The 24,887-nt window shown below is 42.7% G+C and overlaps 3 protein-coding genes and 1 pseudogene across 4 annotated transcripts in view; 2 read left to right on the forward strand and 2 right to left on the reverse strand.

Annotated features, from left to right (window-relative positions):
* The window catches only part of LOC112432939 (uncharacterized), a 112,951-nt gene that overhangs the window by 10,673 nt on the left and 77,391 nt on the right, over positions 1–24,887 (reverse strand). The window lies entirely within an intron of this gene.
* On the reverse strand, positions 6,381–9,776 carry LOC143416685 (butyrophilin subfamily 1 member A1-like; annotated as a pseudogene). The gene is made up of 3 exons (XR_013097024.1): positions 9,728–9,776; positions 7,580–7,918; positions 6,381–6,820 (listed from the first exon to the last, which is right to left on the reverse strand). The product of XR_013097024.1 is annotated as a butyrophilin subfamily 1 member A1-like (transcript).
* LOC112432847 (tripartite motif-containing protein 16-like) lies at positions 10,979–12,486 on the forward strand. Its single transcript, XM_076880613.1, has one exon. It carries the CDS (start codon positions 11,035–11,037, stop codon positions 12,460–12,462), a length of 1,428 nt encoding a protein of 475 aa, XP_076736728.1. The 5' UTR covers positions 10,979–11,034; the 3' UTR covers positions 12,463–12,486.
* Positions 12,594–22,833, forward strand: LOC112432940 (RING finger protein 150-like). Its single transcript, XM_024801332.2, is given in 3 exon segments — positions 12,594–12,908; positions 12,910–13,322; positions 19,981–22,833. Coding segments are annotated over 3 exon segments (744 nt in total). The 5' UTR covers positions 12,594–12,867; the 3' UTR covers positions 20,271–22,833.

The following is a 24,887-nucleotide window of genomic DNA, read 5'->3' on the forward strand; positions in this document are numbered from 1 at the left end:
CTGGGTCGCTCAGACCCAGGGTCCCTGACAGAGACAATCTGAAAATTTCATTAAAAGTTTAATAAACTATCATCTTGTCTTTTTTTTAGTTAGCACATACCTTAAACACTTAAAGCTGTAAGCTAAGTTACATAAGAGCAGATGCATGCTGGTGCAATAAGCTGTACGTTTTACGTCCAATGGATGATGATCTGATTAGTCGATTAATCGCAAAAATAATCGGTGACTAGTCGACTATCAAAATAATTGTTAGTGGCAGCCCTACTCACCAATAAAACATTTTCCAAAACACAAAATTGAAACTTTTTGTCATTGACATTGTGCACATGTGCAATGTTAAACACTGACCCTGGATCAGAGTCTATCGTTCAGTATTTAGTCAAACGTGTTGAGTTTGATGAGCAGCTCACAGCTGGAGCTCTGTGTGTTCAGTCTGAAGGTTTCAGGTAAACCAGCCTGTAGCTCCAGGTCGGCTGCACAGTTTGTGACAAACATCAGAGCTCCGTCTGTTCACATCAGGCTGCTCTCGTCCTTCCTTCTCCTCCCACATTTATACTGTTGTCACTCTGAAAACTTCACATCTGCTTCTTCCTCCTCAACAATTAATCTTTACAGTCTGATCTGCAGCTTCAAGGACCTCTCTGCTCCTGACTTTGTGTTGCTTTCATTAACGTTTAAACCTTCTTCATCAAACCATCAACACTTCTGTGTGTGAGGAGGAGTCACTCTGTTTAAACACTGAAAGACAATTTAAAATTCAGCATTATTCTGAATATTACAAGTTTAACAAACTTCAAAACTGTGACACAAATAAAACTAAAATCTGTTTAAAGTGCTCTGATTATCTTATATTTACAGCTTTTATAAAACTTAGAAGAAAATAAACTTTGTCTCTGTTAGACTTACACACATGTGGAATAATCCTAGTGCTCCTTTTAGTCTGGGACTAGGATTAATCCATGTCTGATAAACTGTTTTACCTTACTGTGAAAACATACAGCTGCGAATTTATCACCCGGTCTATCTGTACTGTACATAACGACATAGTGAGTGCATGATCATAATGTTTATAAAAGTTATGAAGAATTCAGGCTTTTCTTTCTTTCTTTTCTGCTTGAGTTGTTTCTGTCGCCTGTGGTTCTGAAATAAGAACAAACTTTACATATAAATGAATACTAAGTAATAATACAGCAGTCTCACAAATGGGGCCGCATCCCCATGACAACTTGTGTGCTTACAACATAAAGGTGTTTCCAGAGCCACTGATGGAAACAAGCCACACCTACAGCATGTGTCACAGTAAAAATATGTGCCACTAAACACTGAATTTGAATTATTTATATTTTAAAGGGAATTAATTCATTTAAAGCTGATTTTTAGAGATATTAAGGTTAATGTGAAATTAATACTTTTATATTTGCTTCACATAAAATCCACAGCTGCAGTTCCTCTAATGTCCACACGAGGACAGTGACCCAGTCCTTGTAGACCAGGAGTCCGCAACCTTTCTGATGACGAGTGCCATCTAAAATTTCCTTTAGAAGTCAATGTTCCATACGATTGCATTAGCAATAAATTTAATAATGCTCTATATTAACATTTACACACTATATAGAACAACTTCATAGAATTATATTTGTTCGCAGATGTTGGCAGCTATCAGCGAATAGTTATCAGCTATTTTTAAACAAAAAATGTTGATTTTCAACTGATGAGCTACTTAAACTTGAATAAATCCACTTTGTTTCCACAGTCAGTGAAATGAAGATGACCAAGATAACTGTGATGATGATTTTGTTTCCATGACTTTCATCATGAATCTGTTGATCAGACTTATTCAGTATCTCTGCAGTCAGCACAGTTAAGCAGCCACAGTTTGATCATCCACCAAAATCTAAAGTCAATTTAAACAGCTCACAGGAAACTTGATTCACCGAGATGTTTTGAAATCATGAAGAAGAAACTGGATGGTTGTAATTTACATGTGAGCTCTGAAAACATGTCACATTAGAAGGATTTTAGCCTGTAAACATCCACAGCAAACATCTACTCCCACTGAGATCTGCTCCATGATAAATGTGAGAGAAACTAAACACTGATGACATTTTAACGGTGTCCCTCCTGCAGATGGAGCTCAACATCAACTAATAACACAGATGTTACTGTAAACATTTATCAGCTCAGTTTGGAAACACAGAGACTCTGAAACTGTTTCGGGATTGTGCTGCTGGAGAAACAAAGCAGAACTCTTCACTGTGGACATGAACAATGAGGAAACACAAACTACTGCTGTGTTTAACATAGTCATCAGGTGTTTACAGACATCTAGTCTTCCTTTTGTGCACTGCATAAAAATGCAACCTACTTCCCTTGAGTCTCTGATGTAACCTGACAGTCTCGTTGGTTGTTTAGAAAATGGGAGGGTTGTTAAATTTTATGTAATCATTAGAAAAATAATACTGGAAACATTTCAATGGGGAAAATGGTTGTTAGTATTACTTACCAGTTAAATACAAAATGAACTCAAAGTAGAGTCTGATAAAAAGAAATTCATTTACCTTTAATAAAACTGAAGCAGAGGATGAAAATCCAGAGGGAAACCCCTCCATGGAGGGTCGGCAGCAACCCGCTTTCAAATGGAGGCATTCAGAGACTCTGGTACTCTAAAGAAGAAAGAAAAATAAAAACACGTCACGCAAATGTCCAACCACACAGCCACAGGACACAGGTATAAAAGTGCATCTGTGTCAGATTGGACAACTAAACCAGGGGCCCGTTCTTCGTACCTCGCTAAGTAGGTTAGCCGGATTAGATTGTTGACGATTTCGCGTGATCCTGGATCAGTCGGTTCCCCGAAGCTCATCCGGGACTTGCTGTCATAGCAACAGAGCCGTAAGCGTAAACCTGCTCGGGAGCAGGTTTACTTTATGTAAACAGGATTAGATCGCGGCCACGCAGGTATGTCCGCGTCATTCATACGAAAGCAACAGCGATATTCCACCACTGTTTCACCATAAATAAATAACATCAATGTAACTAAAGACAATGCAGCACCTGATCCATTTATTGATTTCACACAGGTCATTTCCTAAAAAAGGGAAATGAACTATTAACATTCTATTACATGTATGTGATTATTACAGATTTAATTCATATTTCAGAGTAGCAATTGTAAATTACTTCGTGTAATCAAGATGAGAGACCACGGCTATAAAAGCGAAGGTGGATTTGGGAAGCCTGTTGCAGCCATGTCCTGTCCGTATACGCGAGCCACCCATTGCGGAAGGTGCAAGATTGATAAGGAGAGTCCTCAGAATCCAGCGTATATTGCGGGACAGACAGGATCCTTTAGCTCAGCGCGACAGTGTGCTCATAGAGAGATATCGATTTTCCCGTGAGGGTATTATTTACTTAACCAACTTGTTGACGAGGGGGTGCAGTACCACCACCTGTCTTTGTTTGCTCTGCCCTTTTCTTGGTTGCTGTTATAAACAAACAGATTATTCCAGGGTCTCTTTCCAAGAGACTAAAAGCAATATAAGTGATAAATATTACCATTCTGTAGAATATTCTTATATTTCACTTTTACCTGTTCCCATGTTCTAGTGGGTCCTGTCGTGGCTCTAATGTGACAGAGGATAAAATATAACATATTATAATATAATGTAATATAATATTGGATAATATAGTGTAATATAATAAATCTACCCTACCGCCTACTGGTGTTGGCCAGAGGGGCCGATGGCGCGATATGGCAGCCTGGCTTCTGTCAGTCTGCCCCAGGGCAGCTGTGGCTACAACTGTAGCTGCCTCCCCCAGTGTGTGAATGTGAGAGTGACTGAATAGTGGCATTGTACAGCGCTTTGGGTGCCTTGAAAAGCGCTATATAAATCCACTCCATTATTATTGTTATTATTAAATTACTTACGAGTTTAATTTGTCAGCAACTTCCTGCCAGCCCTCGCTCCTTGCTTTTGCAGCCTTTGCAGTGTTCCCTTGCGTTCTGATTAAACTCTGAAACTCCTGAAATCCCTCACTCAAGAGTTCTTGCTCTGCTGCCGAAAAATACCGAGCCGAGCGCGCTCCGTCGACATTTTCGCCGACCAATCAGAGGGTTGCCGATCAATGTTTCTACTATCGATGCGTAGCCCCTTTTACGACACCCAGTGATGTCACATTACTGCGTCCAGCTGTAGTAATCGTCAACAGCAGGTGTGTTCGGGGAACCGGATTAGCGAGCTCACGGTTAGCGCGATGATTTGATCTTGGATGTGTCATTTGATCTTGGATGTAGTAAGCGACGTACGAAGAACGGGCCCCAGGAGACAAACAGGAGAGGAGGGTGTGGTTCAGGAGTGAGATAACCAGTAAATAATGCCGTTAAATCTCAACGCACAGACATGAAACTCATATTTTAAGATCAGACTGAACTTTTACTTCCATTTTACTTGATATCTATTAACAAATAATCCTCAATAAAGCCAATAAATATGGCGTTATTTTTGTGCCACTATTTTGAGCCCCTGTAAAAAAACATTTACAAAGTGTTGCATTTTGAGGAGAAATTTATTTTGAGTGAAGAAAAGCTAAATTTGAGTGAACAGAAATCATTGCTGCGTGCAAAAAATGTATTTCGGTGTTTGCTCTTATCCATATACACACACAATAACAGCCCCTCTCGCTCAGGTTTTGCATTTGCTCTTTCTCAGATCTCTGCGGACCCGCTCGCAATGTGTTGCTCGCACCCTCAACATCTCTGCTCCTGCACATTCAACTCTTTCTGTACAGTGTTATATTTGTGCCACAAAACCAACCAATCACAGACTTGGATGAAAAAATTCCGATTGGCTGTTCCGATTGGCTCGCTAGCCACTGTAGCCAAACCCAGGCAAATATCCCAGAATGCATTTCGTCCAAAACTCAAACGAGGCAGTTGAGATGTTTGCAAACGTGGTAGCCAACAGGCACGTGCAGAGGGCGGTTGACCACCTGCCCCTTCAAATATATCTGCACGGCCCTGGTAACCAACTACAACAAATGTCTTAGCGCTGTACTCACCAGCAAGTGTCCAAATACTAGGTCATGCTTTATTCGTGGATCAAACACTTATGTCAGTCAATAACTGGCAAGATCATTTATATCTTTTATGTAATGTTTTTTTATGTCTGTAGTTTTGGTTGTAATTCTCTCTCTGTTTATTAAAATGAAACTGCCATAAAATTCGAGACTGTCCACTTCTTTTTTTGAGCAAACCTACAGATTCTTACAAATTCAGCAGCTACCTGCTGAATTAAATGCAAACCTAAGTTTCAGACTCTGCTTTATTACAGTACATAAAATAAAATTCTTACCACTTTGGGTTTGTTTCAACTTCCACAGAAAAACCACGACAAGAAAAACCATGCGAGAAAAAAAAATGATGGTAAAGACAATGAATCCAGATTCCCTGATGACATCACTTTCAAGAAGAAAGCAAAAATATTTTAAAACCTAAAACAGAAATGATAGAAATAATGAAATAGTTTGTTTCTGAATGTGAGTCATTATTACCTGGAACATGTCTGTGTATCTCTCTGCTCTGGTTGGTGTTCCTCTGTTGGACTATGCAGGTGATGTTGTTGCTGTGTCTCTTCTCCACAGTCAGTGTTGGGGAGTAACGGAATACATGTACCGCCGTTACGTATTTAAAATACAAAATATGAGTAACTGTATTCTGTTACAGTTACCGTTTAAAAAGGTGGTATTCAGAATACAGTTACTTTGTTGAAATAAATGGATTACACTGCGGTACTTTCCTGTTTCATATTGTCGCGGGTCAGGACTGTTTGGGTTTTGTTTGACAGCTACGTTCTGTTGTTCCAGGCGGCAGCGTTACGGTTGCCATGGTTACAGGGCGACGCTCTCTCTCTCTCTGCGACTGTGTGTTTCCTGGGTGAGAGAGCGCCTTTTCGTTGTTGTTGTTGTTGTGCTAAGCTAACAGGCAGAATGCTACAAGCATAGCTCTAAAGAATGTAGCATCATGGGCAGTGTAGTCCGTGTTGCAGGGAGAATGGACTGCCATACACGTTATGGGTCTGTGAGCGCGAGGAGGGAGAAAAAGGGGAGTGGAAAAGTACGAGTTGTCATCGAGGAAAAACGGGAGCTGGAAGCATGTAAATATAATAATAACCACTGCAGCCAAGAAGAGTGCCTGACGAGCCCAGTTGTAAGTAAGCTGTTAAGACTCGACTGTACACCGTGTTCGTGTTTTCCTCCGAAAACAATAATTTCCGTTGGAGCAGCCTTTCAACGCCTCTCTCTGTCTCTCGCTAGCAAACTTGACCCACACAACAAAGTAAAGCTAGTTTTCGGCTACGAGCCGACAGGGACCCCACCGTATTAGTCAGAGGTCCCTTTACTACAGTTTGGAGTCGCGGACCTTCAGTAATAGTAATAAATCACACAGCAATAGTACATTCACGTTGTTGTAAAAAGCATGATAATATATTAAGTAATCCAAAGTATTCAGAATACGTTACTGTCATTGAGTAACGTAACGGAATACGTTACAGAATACATTTTGGGGCATGTATTCTGTAATCTGTAATGGAATACATTTTAAAAGTAACCTTCCCAACACTGTCCACAGTCACTCTGCTGCTGACAGTATAGAGGTCATCAGGACCTCTGAGGGTCTCTGTAGGTCCAGCAGAGAGGAGGTTTCCCTCACCGTCCAACCACAGCAGCTCAGGCTCTGGATACCAGCCTGCAGACTCACACTGTAACACCACCCTGCTGCTGACATTTGACATCACCTTCATGACGGGTGTAGATGCTGAAGCTGAGGAAGGAAAAATGTATTCACCCACTGCATGTGTGACACCAGTCAAACATTTAGATACACCGAAGCAAGAAGACCAGAAGTATGAAATACAGTGGTCCGTCGCTATAACGCAGTTCACCTTTAGCGGTATCGCTGTTTCGCGGGTTTTTTTTGTGCAATTTTGCATGGTGCTTTTTTTTTTTTTTTTTGTTTGTTTTTACCGTGCATTGTGTTCTGCGTCTTGATTGGCTGTAGACCATTGTCAATCAATCTCGTGCCGTGTCTCCTGTCAGTACAGAAAGCGTTCAGCTTGTCAAATTTACATAAGTCTTCTATTGTCAGCAGTGTTACTCTGAAATGCTGTACAGTATGTTTGTAAGTTTTCTCCCAAACGAACACAACAGTGTCGATGAAACGTCTTGCACCGTCAAAGGCAACATGGGTTCCTTTGGTTTCGCTCTATAATACTGGACTTATTTTTCTACAAAGGTTTGAACTTTGAAAGTGTTTAAACGAGAGAAAAAAGTGTGAAAATGTTCATGCCTGCTTGCGAAAAGTGTATAAAGTGTGTAGTGAGGGATTTTACAGCCTTAAAACATCTATAATAATATTAAAAAATAAAGCTGGCTACTTCACGGATTTCACCTATTGCAGGTTAGTTTTAGAACGTAACTCCCACGATAAAGGAGGGAACACTGTATTGTACATTTAGAAATGTGCAGTCAGGACCATAAACTGACTTTATTATGTATTTGTACTACAAAGATATCCACTTACCTACAATAAGGTGTACATGTGACCTTTGACCCAGCTTTGGAATGAGACATCTGTACGGTCCTTGATCAGACAGCTGTACTTTAGAGAGAGTCAGTGAGATGTTTCCATGCTCCGGTTTATAAAAGGACAGTGAGGTTCTTCCAACATATGACGGCTGCTTGTCGTCCACATTTTCTTTATTTTTCTCCCACATGTAGATAAATCCTGGTGTCAGGTGAGTTCTCGCCCACTCCAGCTGCAGCTATGAAGCATCCACAGGACGTTCCAGAGAACAGGGTAAAACAACATCATCACCCAGGAGAGCCACCACTTGCTGCAGAGGTCCTCCCTGAAAATAACCTGAAACAGATCCGATATTTCACTGATGCTCTGGGAACAATCTGGAAGGCCGTGTCAGATATGTAAATGAGCACTGAATTTTATATGGCTTCTCAGTTTGTCGCATAAAGATAGAAATGAAATTGTGAAATAGTCAAGTCCTCCTTAAATTCGTTTAAAGGTTTACAGAAAACCTCAAATGTGCTGCTATAAATGTTACCTCTGCATGAGAGAAGTTTTAGAAGCAGGAAAACAACAATGGAGACTGAGGGTCAACACAGAAAGAGCATGCTGAGCTTCAGCCTCTCGTGCACGTCCTTCTTCATCTGTCTTCTGCTTCCTGAAACAATAAAACACACGTGTACTTTGATCAACCACACTTAATCTTCCTGGATCATCACAACAGAATAATGTTGTCTGTGTTGAATTTATTAAATTATATTAAATACCCAAACAATATTTTAATCTAACATGTCTCCAGGTTGTTGGTTTTTTTTTTTTCTTTTTTACTGTTACCTATTTTTAATATTGGGAAGCCAATTTGAAAACACAGTTTTGCAGCAGACAATCCAACCTGTGCTAAAAGAGCTTAAAAAATAACACAAACATCTTTCAGTCTAAAAAAGTAATTTCTCAGGTTTTGGGACTCCGGTGCAACACAGTGACAGTCATTATGTACTAGTGGAGAAAAAATTGGAACAGTGGTGAATGTTCACAGACGTGTTCGGCCTACAAAAACTACCCCGAGAGCGCATTAATGACTCATCCAGGAGGTCACAATATCCGACAACAACATGTAAAGAACTGCAGGCCTTTATGATGATCAGCAAGACTCTTAGGAAAATGTTCTGTGGACTAACAAAAGATGAACTTTTTAGGTTTGTTCTGGGGCTGCTTTGCTGCTTCAGGCCCTGGAGGACTTTCCAGTCAGCAATGTGATGATTTTATTTTTTAATGTCTGTACTGAATAATGCTACAGTAATTGCTTAAAGTGAAACATATTGTCTCTATGTGGATATTAAGAAACTGAAACAATGCTCCACGTGTTACATTTTACTTTCTTTGCTGCAAATACATCTTTAACTCTGGAAAGTACCTTTGCCTCAGGTTTGATAACTGAAGGGTTCATCTTAAAATATGTGCATTATAATTAAAACTGGGATCATTCATTCTGAATCATTGTCAGACTCTACAACAAGTCATCCAACCATCCTTTTTGAAATTAACATTATATTGAGTAGAGTTAAATTTCGAGCTGTTATTAGAACTACTTTACTAGCTTTATGATCGCAATGTTGCGAGTGGCTGAAGCAACACAGTTACTACAACCTGGAAGAAGCACCGCTCTCACAGCAGTCAGGAGTTCTGACACTTTAAACTGGATACGTTTACATGTTAAACGTCACACAGCCCGTGGAAGCAGCTTTAGTCACATTATAAGATCGATCGTACTAAAAAACTTGTATACAAAAGAATCAGTGAAAATGTGGATTTATTCACTCGATTTTAAATCGAACATAACCTGGTCCTGGCAGGTCATGTATTCACCTTCATGTGTTTAATAAACGGGTCAAAAGAGCCTCTGTCACCAAAGGGAAAACTAAAGTTTCAAGCTTAACACACTGCACGTTTTTCTCGCTTCATAGAGGGGATTAATAATGTTAATATTTGTAAGTTGCTATCAAAGGTGCTGGCAAACAGGCTGAAGATGGTGATGGATCAAATTTTACATCCAGGGCAAACTTACTGTGTGCTGTGTAGGTCTATTGTCGACAATGTGTCATTAGTTAGAGGTGTTTTGGAAGTCTCCAGTTCACTGGGTTATGATACTGATCTGATTTCTCTGGACCAAGAAAAAGCTTTTGGCTGAGTTGAGCATCGTTACCTCTGGAGTGTGCTAGAAAGGTTTGGTCTCGGCTCTGGTTTAATCGCTAAGATTATGGTTTTGTACGAGGAAATTGAAAATGTACTGAAAATAAATGGTCGTTTGTGTAAACCTTTTAAATTAACTAGAGGCATTAGGCTGGGCTGTCCACTGTCGGGTATGCTCTGTCTATCAAACCAGTGTTGCACAATGTGAGGTCATCCATTACTGGGTTGGTTTTATCTGATGTCAATATGTCTTTTAGTTTGTCTGCGTATGCTGATGATATTATTGTATTTGTTAGGAGTCACCAAGATGTGAATAAGTTGGGAATAATTGTTGGGAACTTTTGCAGATTTTTAGCTGCACAGGTGAATTGGGCTACTTCCAGGTGAGCTGAAGTGGTAAAGGGGAGGGTTGAAGTATCTGGGTGTGTACGTGGGAGATGAGGCTACAGAATGTAAGAACTGGGAAGGGGTGGTGGAGAAAGTTGGGGGAAAATTGGAAAAGTGGAGGTGGCTGTTGCCCCAAATGTCATATAGAGGGAGCGTGTTGATTATAAATAACTTGGCCACTTCTGTTTATGGCATCAATTAGCTTGTATAGAACCCCCTCCTGGTGTGATACATGACCTTCAAGTTTTGTTGGTTTATTTCTTTTGGGACAATCAACACTGGGTACTCCAGGCAGTACTTTTTTTTTGCCCAAGAGGAAGGTGGACAAGGATTGGTTCACCTAGAGAGCAGAACTTTGTGTCTTTCTGTGATTTGAGATCATCACCAAAGTTTCACATTCATTTCCAGCTGAACATTGAACATTTAAAAAGTGCTCTTTTGTGCGTATAACATGTAAAAATTATAAAATAAAAATGTGATGATCTCAAATCACAGAAAGAAAAACACACAAAGTGTGATTTATTTATTTATATAGAAGAAAGTGTTAACAAGCTTAAGTTGAAGTGAGCAGTAAATAAAAGGGTTAAACACACAGTATCGCTCTCTAACTGCTCCTCTTCCTGGAGTGAAGCACAGCCTGATAACCTCCCTCTTCTTCCTGCTCTTAAACACAGCACCTCCTCTCTGTCCACGTGTTTCCTCGTTCCCTCCCCTTCAGATCTGCAGTTTGCCGATGGGTGTAACCAACATGTGACATGTGACATGTAAGAGCTGACAGGCTCCATTCACTGCAGAAACATGTTGTTGAGATCAGAGCTCAGACTAGTTTCAGTTATAAGGAAGAGAAACTCACACAGTCACTGACACTGAGAGGAGAAATGGCGCATAAAGGAGTTCAGCTGGACCGAGAAACCTTCTCTTGTTCCATCTGTTTGGATCTACTGAAGGATCCGGTTACTATTCCCTGTGGACACAGCTACTGCAGGAACTGTATTAAAGGTTTCTGGGATGAAGAGGACAGGAAGGGAATCCACAGCTGCCCTCAGTGCAGGAAGACTTTCATACCGAGGCCTGTCCTGGAGAAAAACACCATGTTAGCAGCTTTAGTGGAGCAGCTGAAGAAGACTGGACTCCAAGCTGCTCCAGCTGATCACTGCTATGCTGGACCTGAAGATGTGGCCTGTGATGTCTGCACTGGGAGGAAGGGGAAAGCCATCAAGTCCTGTCTGGTGTGTCTGATCTCCTACTGTGATAAACACATTCAGCTTCATTTGGAGTCTCCTGCCTTTGAAAAACACAAGCTGGTGGCCCCCTCCAAGAAGCTCCAGGAGAACATCTGCTCTCGTCATGATGAGGTGATGAAGATTTTCTGTCGTACTGATCAGCAGAGTATCTGTTATCTCTGCACAATTGATGAACATAAAGGCCATGAAACAGTCCCAGCTGCAGCAGAAAGGACTGAGAAGCAGAAGGACCTCGAGGTGAGACGACTAAACATCCAGCAGAGAATCCAGGAGCGAGAGAAAGATGTGAAGCTGCTTCAACAGGAGGTGGAGGCCATCAATGGCTCTGCTGATAAAGCAGTGGAGGACAGTGAGAAGATGTTCACTGAGCTGATCCGTCTCATCCAGAAAAGAAGCTCTGATGTGAAGCAGCAGGTCAGATCCCAGCAGGAAACTGAAGTGAGTCGAGTCAAAGAGCTTCAGGAGAAGCTGGAGCAGGAGATCGCTGAGCTGAAGAGGAAAGACGGCGAGCTGGAGCAGCTCTCACACACAGAGGATCACAACCAGTTTCTACACAACTACCCCTCACTGTCAGCACTCAGTGAGTCTACACACTCATCCAGCATCAATATTCGTCCTCTGAGCTACTTTGAGGATGTGACAGCAGCTGTGTCAGAGACCAGAGATAGACTACAGGACATTCTGAGAGAGGAATGGACAAACATCTCACTGACAGTCACTGAAGAGGATGTTTTACTGTCACCACCAGAGCCAAAGACCAGAGCTGGATTCTTAAAATATTCACATGAAATCACACTGGATCCAAACACAGCAAACACACATCTGTTATTATCTGAGGGGAACAGAAAAGTAACATTTATGAATCAGCAACAGTCTTATTCTGATCATCCAGACAGATTCACTGGATGGCTTCAGGTCCTGAATAGAGAGAGTCTGAGTGGACGTTGTTACTGGGAGGTGGAGTGGAGAGGGGGAGAAGTTTATGTCGCAGTTGCATACAAAAATATCAGGAGAGCAGGGAGCTCTGATGAATGTGGATTTGGGTGGAATGACAAATCTTAGGTCTTAACTTGTAACACAGAAAATTTTCAATTTTGGCACAACAGCCAACCGCCTGGTGCTTCACTTCGGTGGGCTCACGTCGCGTCACTCCTGTGGTGATTTCTCTTTTCAGTTGTGCGCATTTAGGAGTTTTTCGTGGGTGTTTCTCATCGAGTTAACGGTGGAGGCTGGAAATGGAGACTGCTAACAGGCGTCTGCTGCTAGGTAGCCTGAGAGTAGAGGAGGGGAGCGGCTAAAAACAGCCTTTTTTTCTTTGGTGTGAACAAAGGGGAGTATAAGCGAGTTAAACACGCTCCTGGTGGTTTTGCCTTGTAGCATGGTGGAGTAGGAGGCTCCAGCGTTGAAGCTACCGGGCTCCTCCGACCTACCGACACACAGCTCGCTCTCACCCCGGGGAGGCTCGTCATGGCCCCGGGCTCGCTGGTGGCGGCCTGCCGCAGCCTGGCCCTCTACGTGGCTGCTCTCCTTCTGCTTCGTCCACCTGCTGTGCCTGGACTTCACCGTGGCCGAGCGGGAGGAGTGGTACACCGCCTTCGTCAACATCACCTACGTGGACCCGGCCACCTCGGAGCTGCGCACCGAGAAGACGGAGTGCGGGCGATATGGCGAGCACTCTCCGAAGCGGGACGCCAAGGGGGTGTTGGTCCTGCCCGCAGCACCGCTCGACCGCCAGGCCTGCGACCCCAACACCCGCTTCGCGGTGCCCGCTCAGGCCGGGGCCTGGGTGGCGCTCATAGCCCGGGGCAACTGCACCTACAAGGACAAGATCCGCCACGCTGCAGCCCACAACGCCTCTGCGGTGGTCATCTTTAATGTGGGCTCCACCAACACGAACGACACCATCACCATGCCTCACTCAGGTAGATGATGCTCTGCTTTATTCACCCCAATAAATGCGCAGTTAACTCGATTTCCTCCCTCTGTGAAGGAGGCTTTGTAGAGCTTTTCTAAGTTGGGTAGTTTGCTGCTGGGGTGAATAGAATAGAATGCCTTTATACAACCGTATAGTCACAATAATGACATACAGAGCATCTCCTACTCAGTGCAAACATGCTGGGGGGAGGCAAAGTTCTGCAGCACTATATACATATGGAAAGCATTAACAGGGGGAAAATATATATATACATAGGATTGGTATTGCACAGGAGAGGTGGAGGAAGATCTCAGCCTGGGCGTTTACCGTCTTATGTAGTCTGGAAGATGTGTGGTTGGTGGGGTGGGTGCAGTTTTCTCTGTGGTGGGGTTGGGTGGACTGTCCAGGGCTCTGTGGAGCCGGGGGGCGCTACTGCACTGGGCCCCGGTCTGATGGGCCTGGGCCCCCCTTCCCTGGCGGGTCGCGGAGGGTGGGAGTGCCTACTGGGGTCAGCGGGGGAGCTGGCCCCAGGGAGGGGTTACCTGCCCCTCCCTTCCTTCCCTCCCCATCTCCAGCTGCCTCCCTCTTCCCGCTCCTCCACAACCACCCACACATGCAGGGCCTTGGAGTGGGGGTATGTCACCAGGGTGCAGAGGAGGCTACCCCCCCCCCTGTCCCCTTCTGGCTGCCTCTGCCTCAATTTTATCCCACAACTTAGACATTCACATTATTCACACTCTCATTACACATACATATAGGATCTTGGGGGTGGGCACAATCACGGAGTCCAAATCACCATCAGGGTGTATACCTCACCCCTGACGTCGTTGCCCACCTCTCAATTTTAAATACACTTAGTCATTGAGGGTTAGCAGGAGGGACCATGCGCTTACCTGCTGCTCCTTGGCAGGTAGCTCCATGCCCTCCTGGGTTTTAATTGCACCTTAGAACACATATGCATCAACACTACAATGAGCGGGTGGAGGGAGGTTTGGAGTCTTCTCCCACCCCCATTCTCTGCGGCCTGCTGGAGCGGGAGGGCTAGTAGGAGGAGTTGGCCGTCCGACTGCGGTCTGGGGTGTGGGGCCTCCCTGCTGCTGCGGAGTCGGGGTGGTCTGCCTCTCCCCACCGCAGGGAAAAGGGTAACACCACCTGGGTCTGGGTGCAATTCCCCCCTCCAGGGGCAAGGGTACCTAGACCCGGTTTGTAGAGTACGCTTGGGGAGTGTGATTGTGTGTACAGCGTCTCTTTATGTCTGTCTCCACGTTGGTTGTGTGTGGAGTGAGTGCATATGAGAGCATGAGGGTGGGAATGGATGTTTGTGTCTGTGTGTGCCCGTATGTCTGTGTCTATATGTCAGGTTGGGTACCAGACGCCACCTCTCTGGGGACACCTCAGGCCCTCCAAGGTTTGGAGGCCTATCTCCACCCACCACCACTTCCCCTGCCGGTGGCGGACTCCCTCAGGTGTCGGTGTGTTGGTGGTTCTTTGTGTCTGGGGGTGGGCGTCCGGGTACACACCGGCTCACTCCTTGGCGGCCGCTTGTCGGGGCCTGGGGCCTGGGGCTCGCTCGGGCCCCTTTGGAGGTGGGGTGCCCCCGGCCTCTCGGCCTAGGGCTCGGTCACTCAGGCGCAGCTGGGGGCCGGCGGAGCTCACGGGCGCGTCACTGCAACTCCCCCTGACTTCTGCTCCGCGGCTGCTGGGCGAGCCCTCATCTGGGACTCTCCTCAGCTCTTACTGGGACAGTGGCGCGGCTGCCCCTCTGTTGGTCTTCCATGGTCTCTTGTGTTCTGGGGGCCTCTGGATGTCTGGAGTTTTGATCTCCTCCATACCCGCTTCACACCCTGGAGGACGGGGCTGTGGCCCCCCCACACTCCCTAGCAGATCATTACATGGAGAAACCTTTGGAATGCAAGCATGCTGATCCACACAGGTATGCACACATGGGTATTCACAGACGCGGACTAAAGCTTTCTTGGCTGCTGCCTCAAAGCACACTGTGCGCTGTCTATCTTGCGTGCTGCACAATATCGTTTATTACTTAGTAAATACTGATATCTATGACTAGCTAGTTTATTGTGATGGTATGGTGCTTTGTTTTCTCTATTATTATGTTGCTCTTTGTTGTTTGCTGTCTCCTCTGTTTGTTTTTGTTTGTTTGTTTGTTTGTTTTTTTTCTCCATACAGGTGACCCAGGAGTTTTTTTTTTTTTTTTTTGTCTCTCTTCCCCCCCCTTCTCACCGTCTCTTCTCCCCTTTGGTTTTCTTTCTTTCTCTCCCCCTCTCTCTCTCATTCATTCCCCCTGTCCTATTTATTAAAAAAAAAAAAAAAAAAAAAAATGACAAAGGATGAACTGAAGCTCTGCCATCACGTAATGTCGCATACTGCTGTTTCTGATGTCATTTAGAAAAAAAAAAAAAAAAAAAAAAAAAAAAAGGATTGGTATTGCACAGTGGTGGTTCTTAGAGGAAATGGGAAGAAAAAAATTGGGGGGGCTGTGTTATCGGTGCATGTGTGAGTTCAGGGTGGTTATAGCTTTAGGGAAGAAAGTGTTTTTGAGTCTGTGGGTTTTTGTGCTGATGCACCTGTAGCAGGCTGAACATGTTGAAACCAGGGTGGGAGCTGTCCTTGATGATGTCTCCTGCTCTGCTGAGGCAGCGGGAGGAATAACTGTCCATCAGGGAGGGGAGAGGGCAGCCGATGATCTTTTGTGCTGTCTTGACCACACTCTGAAGCCTCACTCTATCCGCCTTAGTGCAGCTGCCGTACCATACTGTCATGCAGTAGGTTAGCAGGCTCTCAATGGACGACTGGTAGAAGGTCATGGGGATTAAAGGTGACGTGGACAATGTTTATCTTAATTTCTTAATACAAACGTCATGGAAAAAGTCCAACTGACGAGGTATTTCTGTTATAAGGGATGTGTTGAGTCATCTAGTTTTATGTCCAAGGAGGTGTTATATGCAAACTGTCCCCAGATTCTCCTTATTTGGAAATTGCATAGTTTAGACTAGAGGAACCACTTTTTGCTGAGCAGTGTATTTTTATATAATTTTAAAGTTGTGTTTCCCCACTTTCACAATTCTCCCATCTGTGGAGGCACTGTTTTGCTGCCACTCTGACTGGGCAGGGTGAAGCACTCACACTGGGGACTGCTTTACTATGGACACTGAGAAATAGTTGAGTGGAAAATGTAGATGTGTGTACAGGTTAAGTTGGTGTCGGGTATAAATTAAATGTAGAACATAGACACACTGACACCAGACATTGGTTTGACTCAGTTTTGGTCTCACCTGTTGGTGTGTTGGGGCAAGAAATTGTCTCATTTAGACTTAACAAGTCAACACTCTCTTCTTCATCACCTCATCTTCCTCTTCTGACTGATGCTGAGCTCCAACCCTTTTTACCTCCTGGAGATGATTCATATTCACTGAAATTTCACTCATGTCACAGAAACTGTTCAGTTATTCTTCATTTATTAGTCTGTTTATCAGGAACCTCTGTTGATTTTATATGCAAAGGATTTTCCTTGTATCATTGAACCTTTTAAGAGTTTTCTCTTAGTAGTTTTGGGGAGTTTTTAATTAGATTTACAGCTTCAGAATAACTTTGTGATGTCAGATTAGAAAGTCTGTGTCCAACCCTGGTGTTTGATCAGATGTTTGATCCCTGCAGGGTTGGATTTTTTATATGAATGTTGAATTTGTTGTTTTGGAATTGAGTTCGATTTTCACTGATGGAGGATTCAAGTGTAAAAAGTGGATCTACCAACAGTTTATTTCTTTGGTATTATGATTCAATGTTATGATTAAATATACTGTCCTCTTTTTGTGTGACAGAGGCAGGGATTTCTCTGTCCTGGATGTGAATTTGCCCAGTAAATTGTTGAAACTGTCAAATAAACCTTGTTTGTGTTTTGTGATTTAAAACATAACCCAGTGTTCCCAGGTAATGTAGAGAGGTCTGTGTTCACAACACTCATGTGTGGAAATGTATCAATAGTGTGTGTTGGGAGCTGATAACAAGCAAAGACACCCAGGAAATGTGTTTCCTTGATAATTGTTCTTTTATCAATGCTGGTTAATTCTGTCTCTGGGGGAGTGTAGTTTGTGGCTTGGCTGCAGGGGAGGGGTGCAGCAGTGTGTTCAAGGGAGGCTGGTTGTCACAGCCAGCAAGCATCATCTCAGCATACCTTCCCTATTTTAGTAGCTGCTGGAGGAGGAGAGAAGTGAGCTGAGGGTGAAGCAGCTGGACAAGCAGCACAAGAGTGAGCATTGTGGGAAGTGTAAAAACACATGGTACATGGTACGATCCAGAGGATTTCTGAAACAGGTTTCCAGCCTTACGTTTCCAGTTTGAGTTAACAACACATTCCCTGAATGGCCTTCATCAGCTTCCAGCTGAAGCAGAATAAAGTGTAACACAACTGATGATGTGATGCACAATTCCCTAGATCACAGCGAGTGTGTTGCACATTGGTGTGGGAAGCATCAAATTTAACAGGCGTGCACTGCTTAGTGTTTGTGTGATGGGAATGAAATAAGAAGATGTGTTAACACTTACAGTCTGACCATTTGTGTCTCATAGCGATCGTGGAAAACATATGACATAAATGATATCATGACTCTGCTCACTCGGTGGGTTTGGGCAGTGTGAATAAGCTTCACATTCCTGCAGGGGAATCAGCAGGTGTAACGCTGCCAAACCGGAGGTGAAACATTGTTTAAAGGGGAAGGATACACTCTTCATAACCAGCAAGAAGACTTTTTCCCAGAAATAGAATTGGAAGAGATAGAAATCAGAGATATTCTCAGAGTTGCTGACTGAAGGTCTGTGATACTTCTTTATCAGTTTATTTCCATTTGTTAAACGATGCTGTCAGTGGCCGTCATCCACACAGTGCCTCTCTGACAGAAACAGTCGTGTGGATCAGGGATTCCCAGCCCCGCTGCATCCACAGTGACTGATTATGGAAAACAGGCTCCTGTCATTCGATTATGTCCAGAGAAACTCCATGTGACGTTTGACGTTGGTCACGACTTAGCGCTGAGTTACATAACAGGGCTGACTGCTCTGTAGCACCGTAAGTGGTGTTCTTTTGAGTCGCTCTGCTGCTGAGTGAAGTAACAGCTGTTTCTCTGACAGCTGGAAACTCCTTCAGGGATCCCTGGCAGGCCTACACTAGGGCTGCTACGATTAGTCGACTAGTCACGATTACGTCGACTATCAAAATCGTCGACGACTAATTTAATAGTCGAGGCGTCGTTTGAAGCTTTGTAAGATCACAAAAGACGCAGGAATAAGTAGTAGGATTTAAGAGTGTAATAATGGACTGAAACAGAAGATGGCAGCACTGCATATACAAGGATGCCAGCTGCCGTTAAACCCCGAAGAAGAAGAAGAAGAAGAAGCTGTGTCCCAGAATTCATAGCGCAGCCCAGCTCAGTTTCCAAAAATGGCGGCAGCTAGTTAGTTTTAATATTACTCTTATTATTCTTTCTGGGTCACAAAATAAACGTTTAACATATTTTCAGGTGAGAATGTAGCTGTGTAAACCTCAAATATCTGCTCAGTTTATCAAGACACCACATACTTTCAAAAGCGCTCCGATGTTTTCGGAGACGTCTGTTACCCACTAGCTCGATAGCTAGCCGGGGGCAAGGTCACTAGAGCCGTGAGAACACCGGACTCCCGGCAAATTGTTTTCAAACACACCGCCATCTTTTGCTGCTCAGGTTAAACATGATATATGAGTCACTTAGATAACTTAAAATGTTATTGTTTGCCTTTTTTTAGTATTTTATTTGTTCCTGAGTAAATCGGTTTGGCTGAGATTAAAGTTATAGTTTTTACACAGCTGAATAAACGTCAAGCAGACAGCTGATTATCAGAAGTGTGAGATGCTCGAGAATATACTCCGGTGTCCTGTTATATTTTAGATAGCAAGGAGTTTATTAAACTTCACCGAAACAATCTGCAAATTTCATTAAAATTTAATAAACTATCATCTTTTTTTAGTTAGCACATACCTTAAACACTTAAAGCTGTAAGCTAATGATAGTTATATAAGAGCAGATGCTGCTGGTGCAATAAGCTGAACGTTTTATGTCCAATGGATGATGATCTGATTAGTCGCAAAAATAATCGGTGACTAGTCGATTATCAAAATAATCGTTTGTGGCACCCACATTTAGATGCCATGAATTCAGGAAGGGGGGAAAAAGCCCTGAGTGGTTGGTTTGCTTTAAATCCAGCCTCAACTTTCACGGCCCGCTACCAAACAACTCACGGGCCGGTACTGTCCGTGAGTTGTTTGGGGACCGCTGGATTAGAGCCACATGAACTACATTACAAAGCCATACTAGTGACAGAGAAAGGGGACTTAACCAAAGGGAAGTGTTTTGGATTTTTAAATATAAGCCCACTAAATATCCTTGCTTCAATAATGTAGATTTATTTTTTATTCATCTTGATATTTGAAACCTATTCCTGTTCCTAGTAATTGGTGGTTGTTGCTCATGGAGTTCTACTCCTTTTTTTTAATTGACAAATATTTTAGGCCAAAATGATGACATCAATCAATCAATCAATCAATATTTATTTCTATAGCTCATGTCAAAAGTACAGTGACCATCAAAGTGCTTCTCACCTGTCCTCATCTTCAGGTGCGAGCGAGGTCGTCGCCATCATGATCCCGGAGCCAAAAGGCCGCGAGATCGTATCGCTGTTGGAACGAAATGTGAGGGTCACCATGACGATCACCATCGGGACGAGGAACCTGCAGAAGTACGTGAGCAGGACGTCGGTGGTGTTCGTATCGATCTTCTTCATTGTGCTGATGATCATCTCCATCGTCTGGCTCATCTTCTGCTACATCCAGAGGTTCAGATACACCAATGCGGGAGACCAGAACCAGGCGCGAACACGGGTCTGCGTCTCCTGCTGTTCTGCTTAGTTTATGGAGACAATGAAGATGATGATAATGTGAGACACTTACTGACATGTACAGATGGATTTTCTAAGTATGAATGCAGGCGTCTTCAAACCAAGGCAGGAGCGTCTGTTGCATCTGCTTTTCTGTTCTGAGTGAGGGACGTGTACCTGTTAAACTTCAAACAGATGAAGTTTAATAATAAACATTTCCATCAGGTGATGGTTCAGTTTAACATCACACTGTGATGGATTTAAAAGAATTGTAGGTGAATAAAAAAGATGTAAGTGTGAAAACTTGGTTGTAAAACACATTTTCATTTAATCTTTTTTCAGTATCAATTTTTTTCACTTTCAATACAAACCTTTTCAGTACATTTACTTCAGTTTCAATATTATTTTTCAGTTTCATTTTAAGGTTCATTCATGCTGTGGCCCTCTGTTTTTAAGCTGTGTTAATGTTTACCAGAATTCCTTCTGTGATATATATTTAGCTAGAATCTCCACATTTATTTGAAGAAAACATTTTTTTTATTTAGCTGTAATTCTAAAGATTTTTAAGTGTTCACTGATGCCTTATTTGTGCATACAACCTGTTATTGTAGTTCGTTTTATGTCTTGGATTTGTCTTAATTTTGTGCTCCTTTATCAGCCTTTGTTTCCTGCATGTACATCTTATGTGATTAATGGCCAGGAGGGTTTGCAGTTTCATCAAAACATGAGCTGTTTGTTGCTTTCATTATGAATTTGCTGACTATGGCTGCTTATAAAAGTCAGATTATTACAATAGTATGTTATTAATATCTGTATATTGATTTAATTTTGCTGTCAGACAGTTTAGTGCGTAGCAGCAAGGGTTGTGTGGTTTTATTGTTTGTTACTGCCTGGAGTAATCAAAGTACAGTTTGACTTTTCGTGCTATAGCATACAAAGAGCACCATGCTGGGGTGTCACCTCTGAATGAGCTGGGAGTGGAGTTAGTCTCAGGTTTTGTGCTGGACTATATGCACCTTGTGTGTCTGAGGGTCATGCGCAACCTTATTAATCTTTGGGTAAAAGGTCCCTGAACATGCAGACAGTCTATGCAAATTCTAACTGTGATTTCAGCATTCATGCTTTCTTTCAGGCAATATTTTCAAGGACCCAAGTCTCTCCTTGTACTTAGCATGTAGAAAGCAACTGAATTAAGACAATTTTTGTTTTAAACAGGTCCTGTTGTTTTACTTAATAATGTACCAAGCCAAATGTATAGACACTTTATACTTTTATCTATATCTAAGTCTTGATTTGTGTAATGTAGGGGGGGATTCTTATTGTGACAAACATTTTACAGGATTGCCAAGTTGTCAAAGCACCGTGTCAGGTCTTTGAAAACTGTAATTCAGCTTCCCGCTGGACTCAACGTGCCTTGGAACTTACTTTGTTTCAAATCTGTCTAAACACACACATACTAGTTCACTTCTTTTTGCTTTCCCCCCAGCATGCTATGATTTGCAGTTGTTGATTTTCTGGATGGTGGAGGTGGATCCAAAATTCTTTGCAACTGGTATCACTCAGCATTTTTCTTTTTGCAGCATTTTTCTTTTTGCAAGTGTTTTCTGAAGTTGCAGTCCGTTTGGCCTCTCAGGGCCACCGTAGGTAAGGCATGTTCACTTCCTGTCATTTATGGGCTCAACTGTGCCTTGTAAAGACCGTTAAAGGGGTTAAACCATATACGGGGTGAAGGGAGATAACCCTTTGGTGTTGTTAGATGTTTTTAAAACGCGTGTAACCAGGAAGTCACGTATACAAACACACATACACGCACTCACATTCTCACATATGCATGCATACACACAAACACAGTGCCTTAGCTTTTACAACACACCATAAGGGTTTTACAATGGGGTGTTTCTCTAACTGTTTTTACTGAATAACAGGCTGGAGTTGAAGTTGTCTGGGATCAGGTGAGGAGCTTAAAGCTCTGGGATCCTGACTGGACTGGCTTCCTTTTCAAGTTAAAATGGACTGAGCTCTGAGTGTCTTGCTTTGTTCACGGGGATAAGTCTCTGAGTTAGCGAGGTCTGCGAGTACAGACCTAACAATGTGGATTTATCCAGTCATTTATCCAGACATAACCTGGTCCTGGCAGGTCATGTGTTTAATAAACAGGTCAAAACAGCCTCTGTCACCAAACAGAAAACTTTAAAGTTTCAAGCTCAGCACTGCACGCTTATTTCCCTTCGTACTACATTCTGATATTCATAATGATGTAAACTTTCCACTCCACAGAGAAAACAATGACACTGTTGCACAGAATAAATGAAACACATTAATGAAAATCTGAGAATGTTACCTGTAATGTCAGGTTCTGTGTATTAAAAGTGAGTGAACGTATCCATGGGAACTGATGTAACGACTGTGTTTTCTCAGCCACGTGGGGGAGTGTTTATAAACAAACATCAGAACTTCTTGTGGAGGACTTGGTGATCTGCGCATGCGTGAATCTGAGCCTCATGAAAGTTAGTTTTCTGGTAAAACCTTTTTTCAGTGTCATGTTGTGTAAACTTTCCTCAGAAATCTGATTAAATTCATATTCACATAAATAATCTTTTTCTGTATCTGTTCGTTTGCAGTTCGTCCGGGGTTCACATTAATTTCACCTTTGTGTATGTGGTATTGGAAAAAAAATACTAATAGTAATATTTTTTAGCATATGCCTTTATGGTGGGAACTCTGAAATGTGTTCAGTTCCTACCATGGACACATTTCTAGAAGGAAATTGAAGTTTTGATTTATTTCTTCAGTCTGTTTCATTGTTACACTGTTAAAGACTGAACTCAGCTCTGAAAGGTTAAACCTGGATTTGTTTTAATGACCAGCAGGGGGAGACTCCTTTATCTTGAAAAACAGACCAGATTATATTGAAGTCTATGACAGAATGACCCTCGATCTCACTATGACCTCATTATAAACTTTCCAGGTGACTTCATGATCTCCAGGTGCTGCTATATAAAAAATTTGACATTTGTAATTGTTTATTTTGCAAATTATGGGCTCTAGAATCAAAATAAGTCAATAAAGTCAGGATGCTTTAGGTCTGCTTCTAATTCCTCACATCCAACCTCTTTAAATCCAAGTCAGCTTCAAACTCTCATATAAACCTATAAATATCATCTCACATCCATCTTTTATCCTGTGACTGTGGCTGTATCCCAATTCAGGGTCTGCAGCCTTAAAGTACGCAGTCTCAACGATCCTCAAGGGCCGCTAAGGCCGGAAGTGCGAGGCTTGTGAAATGGGACGGTCTAGCCTCCGTTGCGCTGCCCAGGTTGCCTAGCAACCATGATACTAACAGCTAGAAACGTTTCATACAGCTTTGTTTGACAGAAATGAAGGAGAAAATCTGTTCATTTGTTTGTTTCTTTCTACATGAGCTTTGATCATTCTCTGTAAGATTAAGCTCAGCTGTTGAACGGCGTATATTTTAAAGGCTTTAAAACCAAGTTAGTACAAACGTCACTAATGTCACATAACTTTGCCGACATGTGGCCAACAGTAATGTTTTAATGTTCTTCGTTTTTAAACATTTGCACATAAATAAGTGCATATCCAGTACTTACTTAAAGTTTACTCTTCAGGCGCCCCTCATCCGCCGTTTATTTTTTTGGCAAAATTATCCACACCCACCGCCGCGCTATGCATTCTGGGATATGTTGGGCCACGAAGTCTACACCGCCACATCCTTAAAATTCAGGGAAATGAAGGACGCATTTGAGGGCCGCATTTCGAGCAGCCTTCGAATTGGGACAGCCTTCGTTGCGTCGCTGTGACGTAATCGGCCTTAAAATGCGGCCTTTAAGGCTGCAGACCCTGAATTGGGATACAGCCTGTGTCTGTGCTGCTCCCATGTAGGAGGACAGCAGTGTTTTACAAACATTACTGACAGCTGTCAGTGCTACACCTCAGCCTCACAGATACACCTGTGGTATCAGTCAGCGGATGCTACATCGCCTCGTTCTCAAGTTAACATGTTCACAGTGTTGGGTGTCCATTCAGCCGACCCACTGGAGTTATGACATCACCCCATCAGCCTTCATGGTGTAAATCTGATTTAAGTCTGTCATTGGTCGTATTTATTCTAGACTGGAGGACGAGTTACAGGAAGTCAGAGTTGTGATATTTAAATGTTCATGTGATGTAAAAACTTCTTGACACAGAATTCAGTTGAATTCAATTTAAATTCTTTTATATTAATTTTGTTTACATATTCAAAATATATTATATATAGTTTTGCATAAATGATAATATTTCCATGTCCATTGTTTAACCAGGTGTTTCACACTGAGTTGTCACAGCTGTGTGCAGTGCAGAGATACAGCACACAAACAAATCAAATCACTTTTATTGTCACATCACATGTGCAGGCACACTGGCACAGCACATGCGAGTGAAATTCTTGTGTGCGAGCCCCACAAGCAACAGAGATGTGCAAAACACAACAACACAAACGAGCAAAATACAAGAATGGCCAACCTGAAACTAATAAATATATATAATAGTGTATGCATTTCTGGATGTGTATACTAAATGTTTTTCTACGTACGTGTGTGTGTGTGTGTGTGTGTGTGTGTGTACACATTTTTACAAATTAAATAATAAA

Source organism: Maylandia zebra, linkage group LG3 (assembly GCF_041146795.1).
Source record: "Maylandia zebra isolate NMK-2024a linkage group LG3, Mzebra_GT3a, whole genome shotgun sequence".
Taxonomy (NCBI): domain Eukaryota; kingdom Metazoa; phylum Chordata; class Actinopteri; order Cichliformes; family Cichlidae; genus Maylandia; species Maylandia zebra.